Here is a 16,311-nt window from a genome sequence, read left to right on the forward strand (position 1 = left end):
TTATGTTAATTAGCTTAGCCTTTACTATGTGTATGAAACTTGATCTCATTATAACTATAAAAGATACATATTTTTTTTTTTAATAAGAAGAGAAAAAAATAAAGGCATATGCATGCATTTAAAAATGCTTTTTTTCTTAGCATAAATAGTAAAATATTGAAGTGTTCATGTGTTAATAAAAATAGTCAAAGTTTTCAAAAATATAAATTCTTCACTGTAAGACTTAGTGAGTCGCGCTTGAAAAACTAAACTGAAACATTTAAGAAAATTAAACATTACCTATACCTATAGTTTATGTTAATGAAACAAGTGCAGCGTGTTACTTTTGTTTAAATCATGTTTTATACTTGTTGTTTGTGTGTCATTTTTATTTTTATTTGAATTAAATTTCTCAATACTTTTAAGACTCCGGAGTATTGAATATTTACGAAACGTCGTTTTATTTTTTAAGTTTTATAATACTACAATACAAGTTAAGATTTATTATTGAATGACATGTACCTGACTTTGTATTACTGTTTAAATGGCCAATATCAGTAAATATCTTCAAGAGTCATTAGAGAAAGCCGTTGTTGATTATAGATTAGGTAACTTTCATTGGACTATGTATACCTGCACATTCTGAATCCTGTATAATTTTTACTTACTTTAGACAAAAGTTATCACTCAAATCATTTTTATAGTGAAATAAATTTTACAATGTACGATAACATAATAATATGTTTTCAGATTCGAAATGTAAAATTATCTATTTATTTAATCCATTATAAGATTGTGATTTATGAACCGTTTTTATAAGAGACTTCTACAATATAATACACATTACATACCTTCGTCGTGTTTATTATTCCTTCGTATAATTATATACATATTATACATTCAGATAAAATATAACTTTACAGTTTTTGACATGTCAAATTTACGTTCCTGCAGATGTGACAAACGACAATTTGACATCACGTTCGTATAATGTCATAACGTAATGGTATAATGAGTAATAACTAAGAAGTGTCTACAATCTTTGGCGGTTCGTAATAATAATGTTCACACAATCACCTCGCCGGAAACACATAATTACACATAACATAATAATATATAGTTTATAGGTATAATAGGTAATACCAGGTACCTAGCTATAGATACCTTATATAGGAATTTATCGCAGTGATATAATTTGCATTCATTTAACCGGCCAATGATTATTATTCATATTCTTGAGATGACTGAAAGAAAATCCTTAGCATTTTTTGGCGTGTGATCTTAATATTCTTAACGCACTATATTTCGATAGATATTATATTGTCTAAGTCCAGGCCGGCAGATCGAATGGTGTCTCGGCGTTTACAAAGTAACATTCTAAAATAAAAACTAAAAAAAAATACTAAATAATATATAGTCATATCATATGGACCGCTATTACTGTTATAGCATTGCACTATACTGTTGCATACGATGCATATAATATAATATTATGCATTGCAATACACCATAATTATAAGTAGGTACACGTAAAGCAATTTATGGTATTGTGTGTATTATAAGCTACCTATATGGACGTTTGATTTTAATATGATACATTGATACTACAGCTACAATTGTACGAGCAGCAGACCGCACAACCACAACGATTGGAGTTTTTGAAAACCGCAAACGCGGAAAAAGGCGCGGGTCGTGTACACTCAGCGGGCCCCGTCGGAAAACTACCGTGTAACAATAACAATATAATATTTATAACAATGCGTTTCAGTTTTGCGAATGGCGGTGGCTATGCCGATATAATATTATAATAATATATGTGTTGTGCCCAACGAGTACAGTACGATAATATAACAGTATAATAATCACAATATATAATAATAGTCATGTCCAGGCCGCGAGACACGCGGAAATCCGACACGTTGCTGATAATCGGAACGGATTTCGCTACGATCGATTTCGGCGATTTCTCGTGCCTACCTCGTCTGTGCAGTGCACGTGAACGTCAATACGAATACGATATATGTTATACATACAAACGAAACAAATAACCATATCGAAATCGCCGAGCGCGAGCGGATAACACAGCGAATAAGACCGTCGCGAAAACATGACGTTCCTGCCCTGGCCGATCCGCAGTCATCGTTATTTTTGTCTGCTGTTGATATCGGTGAGTATTTAATAATAATCATCGTCATAATGTCTGTGATGTGTGTTGCTGTAAAACATTCGTAAGTACCTATTATACGTGCCTTTTTACGCGGGAATGTGACGACGGTAGAAACCGCTCACCATCGAGTCAGACAAAAATTTCTTACAGTCCTTAAATATTATCAGTTACAGTGAGAACTTATACTCAATACCTAATTTAGAAGACGGGATCATATAATTTTGTCGATATTTAGTATATTATATAGTGGATACTTGTTCAAACAAAAATCATGAATAATCAATGAAAGACATGGGAGGAGGGGAGCCACATATTGATGGCACTTTCTATTATTGCAGGAAAATTAAATTCAGAAAATAAAATAAAATTTATTAAATATAATATGCGAACATATGGTATAGGTATTCACAAATGGGACGAGGTAGATAAATTGTCATCGGTTCTAAAAATATTTTTGATTATATTCTGATGTCTATTAAATTTAAATTCTATCTGAGAATTGAAAATTGCAAATAATTGAAGAACATTTTGTTTTTTAATCACATTTATATAGGTATACCTGCACTATACGAGCGAGGCCAATACCCTCGCCTATCATTTTACATGTAGAACTGCAGGGCTCGGCAACCACGCCTGTATGTTGTCCTCATAGTAATTATATATAATTAATATATGTGGCCGGTGAGTAAAATGTATAATTTGTTTAAGATAATTAAGATAGTATCGACAGGAGACTGTGGATTAAAACGTGATTCGCTTGTAGATACAATGTTAAATGACAGTTGTTAACATACAGTATAATGAACTAATAAACTACATTTGATATGATTAAAGATTACATATTTTTGTTTAAAATAAAATTAGGTATATTTATATTGTGGCTCGTGAAATATATGAATTGATTTTTTGGCCGTTGATGTCTAAAAGGTTGCCGGCCCTTGATTTAGGGAATACGCGCTAAAGAAAAACTAGAAAATTGAGTTTATGTTGTACCTATATCTTTATCATATATGCTAACTTAACCTATAATCTTTCCCCACAATACACCAGTTCTGGATAAAATACCTATGTATGTATAGTGTATATACTATGTACACGTGGTGGTGATACTACTCGTTCGAATTTTGAATTAGGTATATCAATATTTTCAAAACAACTACTCGCTAAATAATTTACAGTAAAAAGGTTGATTTTAATTTAAAAAACAGAAGCTCGTATCAATACAAGACATTTTTTAAGTATATATAATTACCATGTATATGAAAAAATTCCGGTAATTAGAACAGTAATGAATTCATTATATTTAAATGTGAAAATCGGAGATCAGCATTGAGCGTGCTTGGTGAAGTATACTCTGTATATTATACCGTAAACGGATTATGTATCATAAAGTAAGGCATTTATAGTAAATGGTTTTACATTTTTTTTTTTTTTGCAGACTTGCTATTATTATGGCGTCACTACGGCCATTACTGTAGTCGATCACGAGTCCAAGGATCGATACGCAGCCGGAGGTAAACGCTACAGCGACCGACAACAATAATGATATAATATTATACAAATAAATATCGAATTATAATAACTGTGCATAACACGCTAAAACGTATATTTGTTAACAGCTGGCAGCAATAGGGACACAGTTGACGACACTCAGTTGCAAGAGAAAGTGGAAGACGAGGACGCGGAAAACAAGCATTTCATGTAAGCAGCCGCACTGATTCATAATTTAGTGTATAATATAGGTATACCTATTTATTTTGAATTAACGTGTCGGAAGTCCCGTGGTACGAAATGGCGTTTTGGTGCAGTTATTGATATAAAATAAAAGTGAAATAGCGGCTGAGAAAATCCTACGTAACGATCAGCAAACACCGATAGAATATTATAATACGTTATTTTCATGCTAGGATCGCAGATATGGCTTCACTAGTTCACTATAATCTGTTCGTTTTCAATTATTTGTATATATTATATTATGTTCGTTTGATATTCATATATATAATTTGGTAACTATTATATCTACGTATTTTTAATAAGTAAACGCTGTTTTTCCAAAAATATATAATAATATACTAATATAAAATTTTTACAGTTTTTTTTTTTTTAAATTCAATAATTATCAATAATTAGAAGTTGTTACATTACATATAAATTGACATACAAATTTAGCAGGCCCGTATACAGGGGGGGGGATTTAGCCCCCTAAAATTGATCCTGGATACGTGCTTGAAATTTAGTGTAACCAGTAAAATCTATCACCATGTGTATTGATATATGATATACCTACAATTATACTGAAATACATGAAAAATTGGTTTTTATTATGTCGTTCAACAGATTATTTCTTTAAATTTATCTTCGGGTTTTAGGGACGTTTATTCGTTACAAAGCGGGCCTCAACAATTGGAGTTTGGACATGTGTTCGAGGATCCAAACGTCTGGGAACAGAGATATGAAAAAAAAGATTTCGAAGCACAACGGCACCAAGGAAAGGCGAGTTCGCTATTATTAACTAATAATATTTAATTGATAATTAATATTTTTAAGTAAAATATTGAATGTAAAAGATACTATAAATATTTCAAAAATTACTATTGTTTTTGAATAATATTCGTATTACGTAACATTAAATTGTTACATTTATTATAATTTGTACATTTTTTATTCTCCATTACAAAGGAGAAAATTATTTATGAGTATATAATATCTACTTAGATACATAAAAATCAAATTTTGGATGAGTATTTTATAACCAAGTTATATTGTTATAAGTATTCCTATTTAAAAATTAAAGTTTATATGGACGAAGTGAAGTGATACATGATTTGACATGATGAGTATACCCTGCTAAATGTTAATGTGCTACTATACTCATATCTAACTTATAAATAGATACTATTATTATTTTTATATGTAAAAACTAACAAACTACCTGCCGACAATTGATTTTTATAGATTAAAATATCCCAAGTAATATTCTGCTGGGAAAAAGAAAATTAAAAATGGGATTTTTCGAAAACTGTGTAACGACATAAAATATGTAAATGAAATATTTCAAAAAACGTGATTTATTGAATTTATGATTATCTTACGTTAAATTTATCATGCCGTAAAACGTTCAATAGGTATGTGTTTTATATAGGTGAAATGGGGTGACAAAGACGGCAGTTACGGTGAACAGTATTGGGATTTAAACCACGGCGGCACTGGATACAACGAGAACGTGAGATTATGAAAAAATTAGATGTTTCATTAAATGTTGTTAAAAATAATAATTGTAATATGTGTTTTATTTGTCATATTGTTTTTTTTAGGAAAACAATGAACAGTACAAAGAACCTACTCCGATCGAATACGGACAGGTAAAATCAACAATAATAAATAAATACTGCCATAGGTTCAATTTATGCATTTATCTTTATCGTGCAAATTTTATTTATTTATTAATTAATTTCGCAGTTTAAAAATTCAGGGATTCGTTGCATTTTTATTATTTTAACCTGTAGGTCACCAAATATCGGCCTGCATGCTGACAAAAAAATTTTTTTTTACATAATTATTTTTTGAGATGAATTAAATAAGTTTTCATTAATTTTCGTTTCATGTTTTATTTTTTGTCATACTTTGGATCAGCATCATGTAAATAACATTTTGATGGACCCAGAGAAAACTACAATAATTTCTAGTTTCCCACCAAAATATTAATTGGCAATCCCTGTTTATAATATAATAAAATCCATCTGTTAAATTTAGGAGAGCCGTCAAAGACCCGTGATTTATAAACCAATGATGATTACACTCCTTAAGAATAAACCCAAGAAACCCGTTAAAAGTGTACGGAACCATCCGAAGCGATTAATAGAACCGCCAGCAGCATCGACAAATATAGGAAGCTCAACTAAAAAAACAGCTCCCGTTTTAGTTTTTGATATGAAGACTGGAGTAGTCATGGATGAAGCAACGGGGAATAAGTTCATTTTGAAACAGATAAAAAATTAAGAATTTAATTATATACGTTTTACAATAAAAACCTGTATCAAAGTACTTAAATACCTATAGATGGGTTATTACTTAAATTGTAATAAAACAGGAAACGTAATTATTTTGGTGTTAAAATTATGTTATACTTCAAATATAATAATAATAATTGTGTTACACCAGTTTTCTATCTGCACAATTAACTACACCTATATTTGGATGTACCAATTATTGATCTATTTAATTAAACTTTTCAATTTATTTTATAAAACATTCATGCTTCAGAGCACATTAAACAGATAAAATTTAGACAACATTGAGAAAAAACAAATATTAGATAAGTAAAGTAAGTAGGAATAATTATCCAGCAGTAAGTTATATGCAATTAAACTAAAACGGTTTGTAAAGTTTTCTCTTTTTAATAATCACTCAAATTTTGAATAATGAAATAAACAAATAACTTTGAATTATTAGTTACTTAACATAACGTAAAAATTGTGAAAGGTATTTTTTAATTATGAGAAAATCTAAACATTAAAATATAATTGGTATTGATTTCTATGTTTTATTAGAATTAAATTATTTGTTTTCTATAAACAGCAAATAACTAGGTATTCATAGTTAGGTTTGGTTATAATAATATAAAATAATATAATATATAAAACCTATAGGCTATAATAAAACCAATAAAGATATAATTATTATTTTTGAATACTGTAATGTAGAGTATCATTGTATTGAAATACATAAGTTGTTGTGTATGTATAATGTATAATGTATATACACATATATATGTGTGTGTGTCGTCTATCACTGACCACTGTATACTGTAATCTTGTAATCTCCCACTTTATTTAATCGTTTCCTCGCATTTTAAAGATATAAAAATTGAATGAAGAAGAGCCATGTTTGATAATTGACTATTATGAAAAATGTCAAAATTTACTAGAAAAAAAAGAAGCAAATAGGTGATCCTAATAAATTTTAAATATAATAATATATAAATATATAAAATATATATAATATACATACATTTATGTATAATATAATTAATTCTGAAAAATAAATTGTTTATTTTTTTTTTTGTCAACTTATATTTTTATAATACATAAGTATATTCGGTCATTTGAGAATATTGACAGCCAGTAGACAAATAACCCATTGAATTATAATAATATGTTTAATACATTATTATATAGTGTAGAAAACTATAACATAAAAATGATGAAAGTATCTAGAGCAATACATTAAATTATTTTAAAATATAATATAATATTTAGAACCTTCAGAAGACTTGGTCCATTACATAAACATCTGTCAAAAACTTAGAAGGTATTGATTGGTATTTTGTAACGACTATTGTATTATATTATTATTATTACACCAACCGTCTATGCGGTTATGATGTTATAGACGACATTGTTCATTCGTTCATAATTTAGTTACACATAATAAGAGCAATACAGATATAATTATGTGACTTGGTCGTTTTATTTTGTAAGAACCTTATTTGATGTAGTTGACACTTAAAAAATATAGGTAATAGGTACCTTATTAATGTTGTATCGGTCAGCCCATGCTCTCCGTTCAATTTGACTCTCTTTTCCCACGATGGAAATAAAAGTAACTTTCACTGAAAAATTTAATTTAATTTTGTATTAATGTGATTAATTCTGATCTAATAATCCGTATCCGCAAGAATAATATCGCTATGTATTATTGTATTACACTATCATATGGTCCAAAAATCAATTACTCTACAAGTCTTTAAATTGGCATCTATAGATATATACAACATTAATTAAATTTTTTATGATTACAATGTACAGAAACATCAATTATAATAGTTATAGGCGTATACACTGAAATTAATTCACATGAAACTAGAAAATAATATGCACGTTAAGAGATATAGATACATTTTTTTATGAATTTATTTCCTTAGGTACAACGACTTTAGCGGGAGATTATAATATCATTATTAATTGTTATAGACACTGGTTTAATAATTAGAAAATAGAATAGACTAAATCTAATATGCGTTCTGAACGTGACAGGACATAATATACCACTTTAATACTTATACAGAATAATTATAATTATAATCGAGTAACAAATATAATTTCATATGAAAAGAATGCTAAAATATTTTTTTATGTACACAACAACAATATTATTGTTTTACACTATATTCATCATTTTAGTAATTAGACCAGAAAGATGAAAATTACTATTTGACACTAGTGAGCATTATTTTTTGAATCTAGATTTATGCACCTATTATTTATGTTTTTACGTGACATGTAGCCCATGAAGGTAATCAAAATATTAAGAAACTTTTGATGAAATTATTATCTAAGACTAAAATTAGGACCTAAATTTATTAATTGAAATTCTTTCGTCATACATCTCTATATAGGTATAGGTATATAAATTCGTTATTTTAATAAGGTACTGAATTTATTGTCATTTTTGTCATTTATCGTCTATCTATAATGTAATAATGCGTTTAAAACTAATCTACATGTAATGCGTTTATCTTAAAATCAAATTAAACGAACTTTATCGATTAACTTTGTGTTAACAAGTAACAACACACACGCAATCATCATTACTAAATAAATCCTATATAGGTAGATCGGCGTCTTTGTGCTAACAATGTACGATTTGACATTTGAATTGGTCGTTTTGTAAGAGGTGGGTACATTATAATTGTAAAATAATATCATTTCTTTCATGATAAAATACAAACACAAATAAATATATTTCTTTTGAAACGTAATAGGTGGAGGGGAATAGGAGAAACCAGCCTAGACAGTTCTAATGTCAACCATAATAAAAAGTCAATCTGTACGTTGTAGCCACACGTTGAAGCAACCGAATAATAGTGATCTACTCCAACAACATTAATTTATAACTTATACTTTATTTTAATAACAACATAGTAATACTGTTTAAAAAATTTTATATTTTATTTTAACTTTTTTTTAGTTTTAAATTTTAATCACTTTAACAATGCAGTTTTTATATTATTGTTTGGTAAGTAAATACATTATTTTTCCAAACTTAAATTAATATTTGTCGTACAAATTATTAATATTGGCCGTACTATTAGTATTGTATATTTGTATACCTATGTATGGAATTAGTGTATTTCGTGTACATTTTTATAACTAGTTTGTTAGTATATATTATATTTTTATAATATTCATATGAAAAAGTGTATATCTTTTATTTTTTAATACTGTACAAATAATATACAATATATAATACAATCGGTATTATAAATTTCCTATAAAGTAATACCCCATCGAAATTGGATGGTTTATTAAATCGACTGTTTAAAATTCTAGGGTTCAACATTTTTATAATATACACAGTAGGTACATCTGCAGATATCTATCTCATAATATAATAAATAAATAAATATTACTTGTATAGTTATTATAATGTAATTTCAAATTTCTCACTACTCACACTATTTACAAAGTATCGGATAACTTAAATTTCAAGAGAATTTGGGCTTAAAATTGAATAATTTATAAAGGTAATAATAATTAGGATTATATTTTTAACATACTGCAGTCTATAGATGTTAACTATTGGAAATAACTTAATTGGTTCTCGTTTAAATCCATAATGATCCCAATATTCAACTACTTGTTGAGTTGGTTCCCGCTTTTAATTGTTGACGCACATTTTTCTTACCAATTTTAAAGGCTTAGTACTGCGAGCTTTAAAGTAGTCATGATTTAAAACATGCGTTGGCCATCTTTGAAATGGGAGTCACGCTTAGGAGCTTAGGTATATAAAATAAAAAAATATATAAAATATAAAATTGTTCAGCTGATAGGGTTGGAACTAATCTTGCAAATTTACAACAAACTTTTTTCAAATATTCTAATCAAGTAAGTTTTCCATTAATGTAACAAGTCATACAGTTTTCCAAGTATTGACTGTTTTTTTTTTGTTTTCTGCAAGTTTTCTTGTATTAATTTAAAATTCAATATAACTTAATTTTTGAATACTGGTAAATTCTTTATAGTACCTATGATTTCATATCGTGAAAAATTGCTAAAAAATTAAAATTTTACTATTTTACTTGAACGTAAACGGGGACCAATTCAGTTTTTCTTAATAAAATATCTTCTATATATGGAAACTAATTCGGCATATGGGGCAGAGGCTCAGGAACCAATTTGGTACTAGCCTGGCTATTAAGTAGGTACTTTTTTATTATTTTAGCAGACTTGGAAAAACCATTAGCCTCAACAAATCAACATTATTTTAATAAAGTTTTTGGTTGAAAAAAGTATACATATGTATATACAGATGATTGATTACATTTGAAAAAAATACGTCTTATGTTTTATTTTAATTTGAGAACAACTACTATCTATTTATTGCATCCAATATCGAAATCAAAAGTAACAATAAGTTAATTTTCAACTTGACATAATAGTGCTATAGTCAAAAAGTTGTATCGATGTAATTTGTAAATTAAAAATCAATTTAATATGTAAATAATTGTCTTAAGCTCAGAAGAGAATGAAAAAAAAATGTGCTTTGATATTATTGTGTGCAAGAGTTTATTGGCGTCATTTAACTCACTAAATGCCAATATTTGTACTAATTTACAATTGTATATTTTTTTTGCCATAGTTTTTATTTTTTTAAATTTTATCCGCTAACATTACATAGATATTTTACACATTCATGTAAATTCAACTAAATTTCGAATGTTGGTTGTATCTTACTCTGCAGGTGTTTACAATTTACATATAAAAACTGAAACCTAATACTTATAGTTTTAAGATATAACATTCACGAAATCGGAGGTGATTTCAAACTCGTCTAATATTGTCCTTCCCCATTTCATACACGTATTTATTTTTACACTTATATATATATTTTGTTCACATCAGCTATGATATATCATATACAATATATATTAATTTATATATTTATATCATAGATACGTTATTTATTTTTTTTATCATTTTGTCACATTGATGGCACTTTCCCTCGCGTATCGGCCCAATATTAGTGACGGTTACCAAATGAAAAGAACACGGCGGGGACATGTAGGGAAAAAACGCTCTAGGTAATCAACGGACAATAAAGAAAAGTAACATGTTATATGTTTTCTTGGCCTCATTTTCTTTTTGATCCGCTCGGGCATGTGGATACTGTTGCGCAATCAAAAACAAAACGAAAACATATAATATAATATAAAATCACAAAAAACACATTAACAATAATGCTGGTCGCGTTGATCTCATAAGGTGCCCGCCGTTGTTCAGATGTCACGTTTAATGAAAATCAAACACAATATGTATATTTTTACAGGTGTTCCTCTCGACCGTATCCGTTGCGGTATTATTCGAAGTCAAAAAGATATACGTCATCGAACGCGATTTCAAGACAGGTATAACTAAACACATTATATTATTATTAATTTTTTTTTTACTGTACATAATCATTATCGCTATATGTGTCATAGATAATTATATAACAGATCCATTATATATTATTATGATATTCAATATTGAAAGAAATAATAATATGATCTATACCTATATATATTCACAGGGTAGGTATATAATATTTAAATTGTATTTCATTGCAGTTGATATGCATATTAGATCGAAATGGGCGTTATACGAAATGTTCCAACCTACCTAAGTGTCATCACTAATATAAACTTTGAATTTTTATGTTCTTAAATGACCTTCAAGCGATAAGAGGACGTCGCACTTGCATATTCTGTTGTCTCCATCGTGTTACACTCGTACGACATAGCAAATTTTCGTTTACTAATTCCAATAGTGTGCTGTTAGTTCTTATAGTTGTGTTATTATCAATTGAATTAGCCTATCATACAATTTAAAGGTGAGATTATTATCTAGCGCCCCATTTATATCAATAAAAATCTATTTGGTGCTCTAGATAATAATCTAACCTTTAATTTTCAATTCAGTCTAATATCAAAACTAACAGCACAATATTGAATGTGGTAAATGAAAATTTGGTGTGCCGTACGTGTGTAAGATAGAGATAACACATGCGGGTGCGACGACGTCCACAATGCAATATTATTATGTTATTCGTTGGAAAGTATAGGCGTATACGATAAGCATTTGATGAAAACAAAAAAATTAATGTACCGATATTTTAGCTACACCGATTGGCTTTAAATCAATATCTAAAATAATTTAAATAAATCTCGTACGTTATTTTACCTGTACACACCATCACGTCGTAAACCAGAAGTCCCAGCCCCAGAAGCTATAAAACTCGGTCGAATACAATGATCGGCTGCATAATATACCTAGTTGTGCGTACGAGCAATAAAATCTGACAATTCACGTTTATGGGGTAGTCAAAAAAATTCGTGTTGTAAAATAAATGTCCAGTTGTTATTGCGTATATACTGCGCAGGACTAGGTATGTAACGGTCGTGGCAATTTTCGCAACGTAAAATAACGTATAATATAAAATCATATATATTACGTGTATGTACCTACGTAAGTCGTACGTACAGGCGCGATTTGGCGAGGTTTACGTCCATCGCTGTGACTGCAATGTATATATAGCACACGTTCTACGATTTATTGTATACGTAATAAATAACAATATAAAAATAAGTCGGTTACGAGCCATGATAATCGTTTCTTGGTTGTATAATGTATGGCCGTACGGGTATATAATATACTATTTTTAAACTTCAGAGCCTATTATAGTAATCGATCAAATAAACTAGGCAATTTCGTAAAGTAGTAAAGCAATATAAATACTGAAAACATATTTAAATTGGCCATCAAGTCTAGCTGAGATCGACTTCCTCACATTTTCGATTCTATTCTTCTAAACATCTAAACCCTAAAAAACTTTGTATTAAACAGTACCTAGATATTACAATTTTAGGAGAAAAAAGTTCAAAAACATAAGAAAGTGGTAGAGACGTAATATCACAACAAGTAGACTTCATATGAAAAATCTGCTACATTAAAGTTTTTTTCTTCCTTAATTTTATCATCGCCCCCCCCCCCCCCCCTTTGGCGTGGCTCTCGTCAGACGACAACACTGTTTAGTAATCCTTTTATACATTTCTTTTACTAATTTTTAAAAGAATTGAGTGCCGATGTTGAGGTTGTCTGTTTTATTTCGTGCAACATAGTAAAAAACACCAAAAACTACTCAATTTTGCGCCCCATGTAGTGAAACGATACGTATTATAAAAAATATTTGAAAACATTTGTGCACAAAGATAAGATAATCAGAGAGAAAATAATATATATTACATATACCGAGTTAATATTAAATTTGACGTACGTTTGATAGGTCTGTTGAGAGCTCGCCGACAAAACGTACCGGTACAGTCACACACCGTGGCCAGGATCGGAGGCCTCCAGGACCATCACCATCACCAGCATCAGCAAAATAATATGTTCTCAGCGGCCGCTGTGTCACCACCGCCACTGCAATCGATGTCGGCGGGTGGTCAGCTGCAACAGCCGCCGGACTTGGCGTCCACAGTAGACCTGACAGCCGACAGCCGGACTCCTATCGATTATCTGACGCCACCGCCGAACGCGGCCGACTTCCAGTTACTGCAGCAAAGCTTTCCGGGCGGCGAACCGACGACGCTGAATCGGCCGGAGTCGCACGTCCAAAACGTACAGGCACCACCGCCGCCGCCACTCGTACCGTTAACTGCACCGTCGGCGCCCGTAGCAGTGCACACGTCGCCGTTCACACCGAGTGGAGGCACAGGTGGCGGCGGTGGCTTTCCCTCGGCCCAGACTCAACCGCCACCGTCGCACGGCACTACGTCACTCGGTTCACTCGCGGTACAGACGTCGTCACCCAGTAACCAGGTGCACAGCCTGACGTTTGCCAACCCACCACTGGAACAGTTCACTCCGTACACACCGTCACTGCAGGCGAACGATCCCGCGGCCAACCACCAGCACCAGCAAAATGGGGGTCGCTGGGAACTGGGATTTGACGCTAGTGAGATACTCACGCCCCCGTTCTTGGGCGGCCCGGAACAGCCATCCGGCGGCAGTGGCCAGACGTTCTCCCATCAAGATTTTGGTCAAGAGACAGCTAGTTCGGTACGCAACAACAAACAGTATCCGGCCAACGGTGGCGGATCTTTATTCTTCAGCGGAAGTGGTTTCGACGCCTCCGCTGCGGCCAACACCAAGTTCACGCCGCTGGATGCCGTCATACGGCCGTCGTCGTCCAACAAAAACGTGTACTGGGGCACTCCAAAGACCGCTCAACAACAGCCGCTCAGGCCACCATCGCCTTCATTCGCCGAACCGAACGCGTTCCGGTTCAACAACAACAACAACAACTATTTGCACCAACTACATCATAACCCACACCATCACCACCAGTACGTGGACGCGTTCCAGATGCCGTTCACTGGTCAGTTCGACGGGCCGCTGTCACAGGGCACGGTCACTGACCACGTGGTGCACAGTTCATTCAGGATCAAGCGGCAGCTACGGGACGCGAGATCCCCGCCACCGGAAGCGCGATCGGACTCGGCCGACAGGCGCAGTGACGATGATCGATTCGGTGACCGGAAACCCGTTTACAGTTTTGTCAAGACGGACAGAAACGGAAATTTTAAATGGAGCGTACGACACGGGTATTAATACCCATACAACATATAGGTCACCATCGCCACTCGCTCAATCGTTACAATTACCTATATTATATTATAATACGATGGTATTGTAATAATATTAAAATGTCATACCTATATTAATATATTATACATAACGCGTCCCGTGTAATTATTTTGTATTAAACGTATTCAAAATGAAAACAAAAACTATTTTCATATTAAAATAATAAAAAAAAAATACTTCTACTTGTGGTTCACATTTTATTAGAAGTCAGAACAGAGTTTATCAAACAAGTATAACAACAACAGCGCAAGCAAGCACGTAGGTACCTATTTAAAAAAAAAACATATTATCATTCATTGCGCATGAGAATATAATTACGATGTTTAATTTTCTAACGATATGTCATTGTTGGAGAGGACAGAGCTGCTCAATCCGCAATATTATATAAATGTAAAAAATCTTAATATATATATGATTTTCATAAAATTAAAGAATAAATATTATGTCAACAGTGTGATTGCTGTGAATTTGAATTTACAGAACAGATATTTAAAACCATGCCAGATATATCTATTGTATACAAATTGCATTTAGAGTCAAGGTTTGACCAGATTAATATATATGATTGGTTACAGGTAAATTATACCTAAGATTTGGTATTTTATTTATAAAATTAATTTAAAAAATTTTTCCATTACATTTTGTAATATTATTTCAACTTATTAGCTAAAAATTGTTTGATACTTCATTAACTCTTAATAATTGAGTAATTTAGTAATCTATTAAAATTATATTTATATAACTACTATCTAGGTTTCAGTGTATTGGTTGTGACGAGATCAATGTGGATAGTTTAGCCAGTGTAAGTAGTAGGTACACTTGAAATGGCTAGATGGACAAGACTACAAATAAATATGAAATTGACGTAGATAAAATTACAGTGTCGAATCCTGCCTTCAGATATTTTGCAAATAATGAAATAACTTATTTTAACATATTAATAATATTTCGTTGCCTATAGTTATTTTAAAACTACGATATTTTTTACGGCTTTTTAAATAGCAAATTCATAAATTTATTAAAAATTCTTAAGTTCCAATTTAACCTATGGACTTCCTAAAAATGTTATATAGCTTTTAGTCTTCCTTGATAAATGGACAATCCAACAAAAAAATCATTTTTAAATTCGAACCAGTAGTTCTTGAGATTAGCCCATTCAAACTTTTTTAACTCTTCAGCTTTATTAGCTCTATTTATATGATATTAAGTAGGGATTTGTTTTTATTGCTTTTAAAATAGATAGGTACCTATAAGTGACTTTAAATTTCTAAATTTGAAATATTATTAAGTACCTATGTATATTGAATATTTTTATTCGTTACTACGTAGCGTCAACGTTTTTGATAAGTACCTGTATTATAGAATAGATTTCGTGAACGACCCATATACCCACTTCATTGTTTAACACTGTGTAGTATTATAGTTTATTGAAATTGAAAAAAAATAGAGTTAAGCACCGACCAGAACCATTTGTTATAA

The 16,311-nt window shown here is 31.0% G+C and overlaps 3 protein-coding genes across 5 annotated transcripts in view; 2 read left to right on the top strand and 1 right to left on the bottom strand.

Moving 5' to 3' along the window:
• Pex7 (peroxisomal biogenesis factor 7) overlaps window positions 1-13,591 on the bottom strand; it is a 28,564-nt gene extending 14,973 nt beyond the window's left edge. Inside the window, exon 1 of the mRNA XM_089218937.1 lies at window positions 13,460-13,591. The gene's annotated coding sequence lies outside the window, so the exon portion shown is untranslated. The remainder of the gene's footprint in view (window positions 1-13,459) is intronic.
• LOC107170368 (uncharacterized) lies at window positions 1,950-6,248 on the top strand. 3 transcript variants are annotated; one of them, XM_015520464.2, is made up of 7 exons: window positions 1,952-2,146; window positions 3,585-3,660; window positions 3,766-3,847; window positions 4,516-4,639; window positions 5,289-5,369; window positions 5,461-5,508; window positions 5,900-6,248. In XM_015520464.2, the coding sequence occupies exons 1-7, from the start codon at window positions 2,087-2,089 to the stop codon at window positions 6,143-6,145; spliced, it is 717 nt and encodes a 238-aa protein (XP_015375950.2). In that variant the 5' UTR covers window positions 1,952-2,086; the 3' UTR covers window positions 6,146-6,248. The 3 variants fall into 3 exon arrangements, with proteins under 3 accessions (XP_015375951.2, XP_015375950.2, XP_089077531.1); XM_089221405.1 differs by lacking the exon at window positions 1,952-2,146 and adding an exon at window positions 2,651-2,827; XM_015520465.2 differs by lacking the exon at window positions 5,461-5,508 and having other exon boundaries at window positions 1,950-2,146.
• LOC107170365 (uncharacterized) lies at window positions 8,866-15,469 on the top strand. Its single transcript, XM_015520460.2, has 3 exons — window positions 8,866-9,163; window positions 11,474-11,552; window positions 13,469-15,469. Exons 1-3 carry the CDS (start codon window positions 9,140-9,142, stop codon window positions 14,794-14,796), a joined length of 1,431 nt encoding a protein of 476 aa, XP_015375946.2. The 5' UTR covers window positions 8,866-9,139; the 3' UTR covers window positions 14,797-15,469.
• The last annotated feature ends 842 nt before the right edge of the window (window positions 15,470-16,311 follow it).

The sequence above is a fragment of the Diuraphis noxia genome, unplaced genomic scaffold (assembly GCF_037042655.1).
Source record: "Diuraphis noxia isolate RWA-SAM2 unplaced genomic scaffold, SU_Dnox_SAM2 contig0002, whole genome shotgun sequence".
NCBI lineage: Eukaryota > Metazoa > Arthropoda > Insecta > Hemiptera > Aphididae > Diuraphis > Diuraphis noxia.

Bases quoted from the DNA above. Each gene is read 5' to 3' on its own strand.
- LOC107170368 (XM_015520464.2), top strand. From the start codon at position 2,087: ATGACGTTCCTGCCCTGGCCGATCCGCAGTCATCGTTATTTTTGTCTG. The intron at 3,848-4,515 runs GTAAGCAGCCGC...TTCGGGTTTTAG, and splicing joins GCGGAAAACAAGCATTTCAT to GGACGTTTATTCGTTACAAA. The intron at 5,370-5,460 runs GTGAGATTATGA...TGTTTTTTTTAG, and splicing joins GCACTGGATACAACGAGAAC to GAAAACAATGAACAGTACAA.
- LOC107170365 (XM_015520460.2), top strand. From the start codon at position 9,140: ATGCAGTTTTTATATTATTGTTTG. The intron at 9,164-11,473 runs GTAAGTAAATAC...ATATTTTTACAG, and splicing joins AGTTTTTATATTATTGTTTG to GTGTTCCTCTCGACCGTATC. The intron at 11,553-13,468 runs GTATAACTAAAC...TACGTTTGATAG, and splicing joins CGAACGCGATTTCAAGACAG to GTCTGTTGAGAGCTCGCCGA.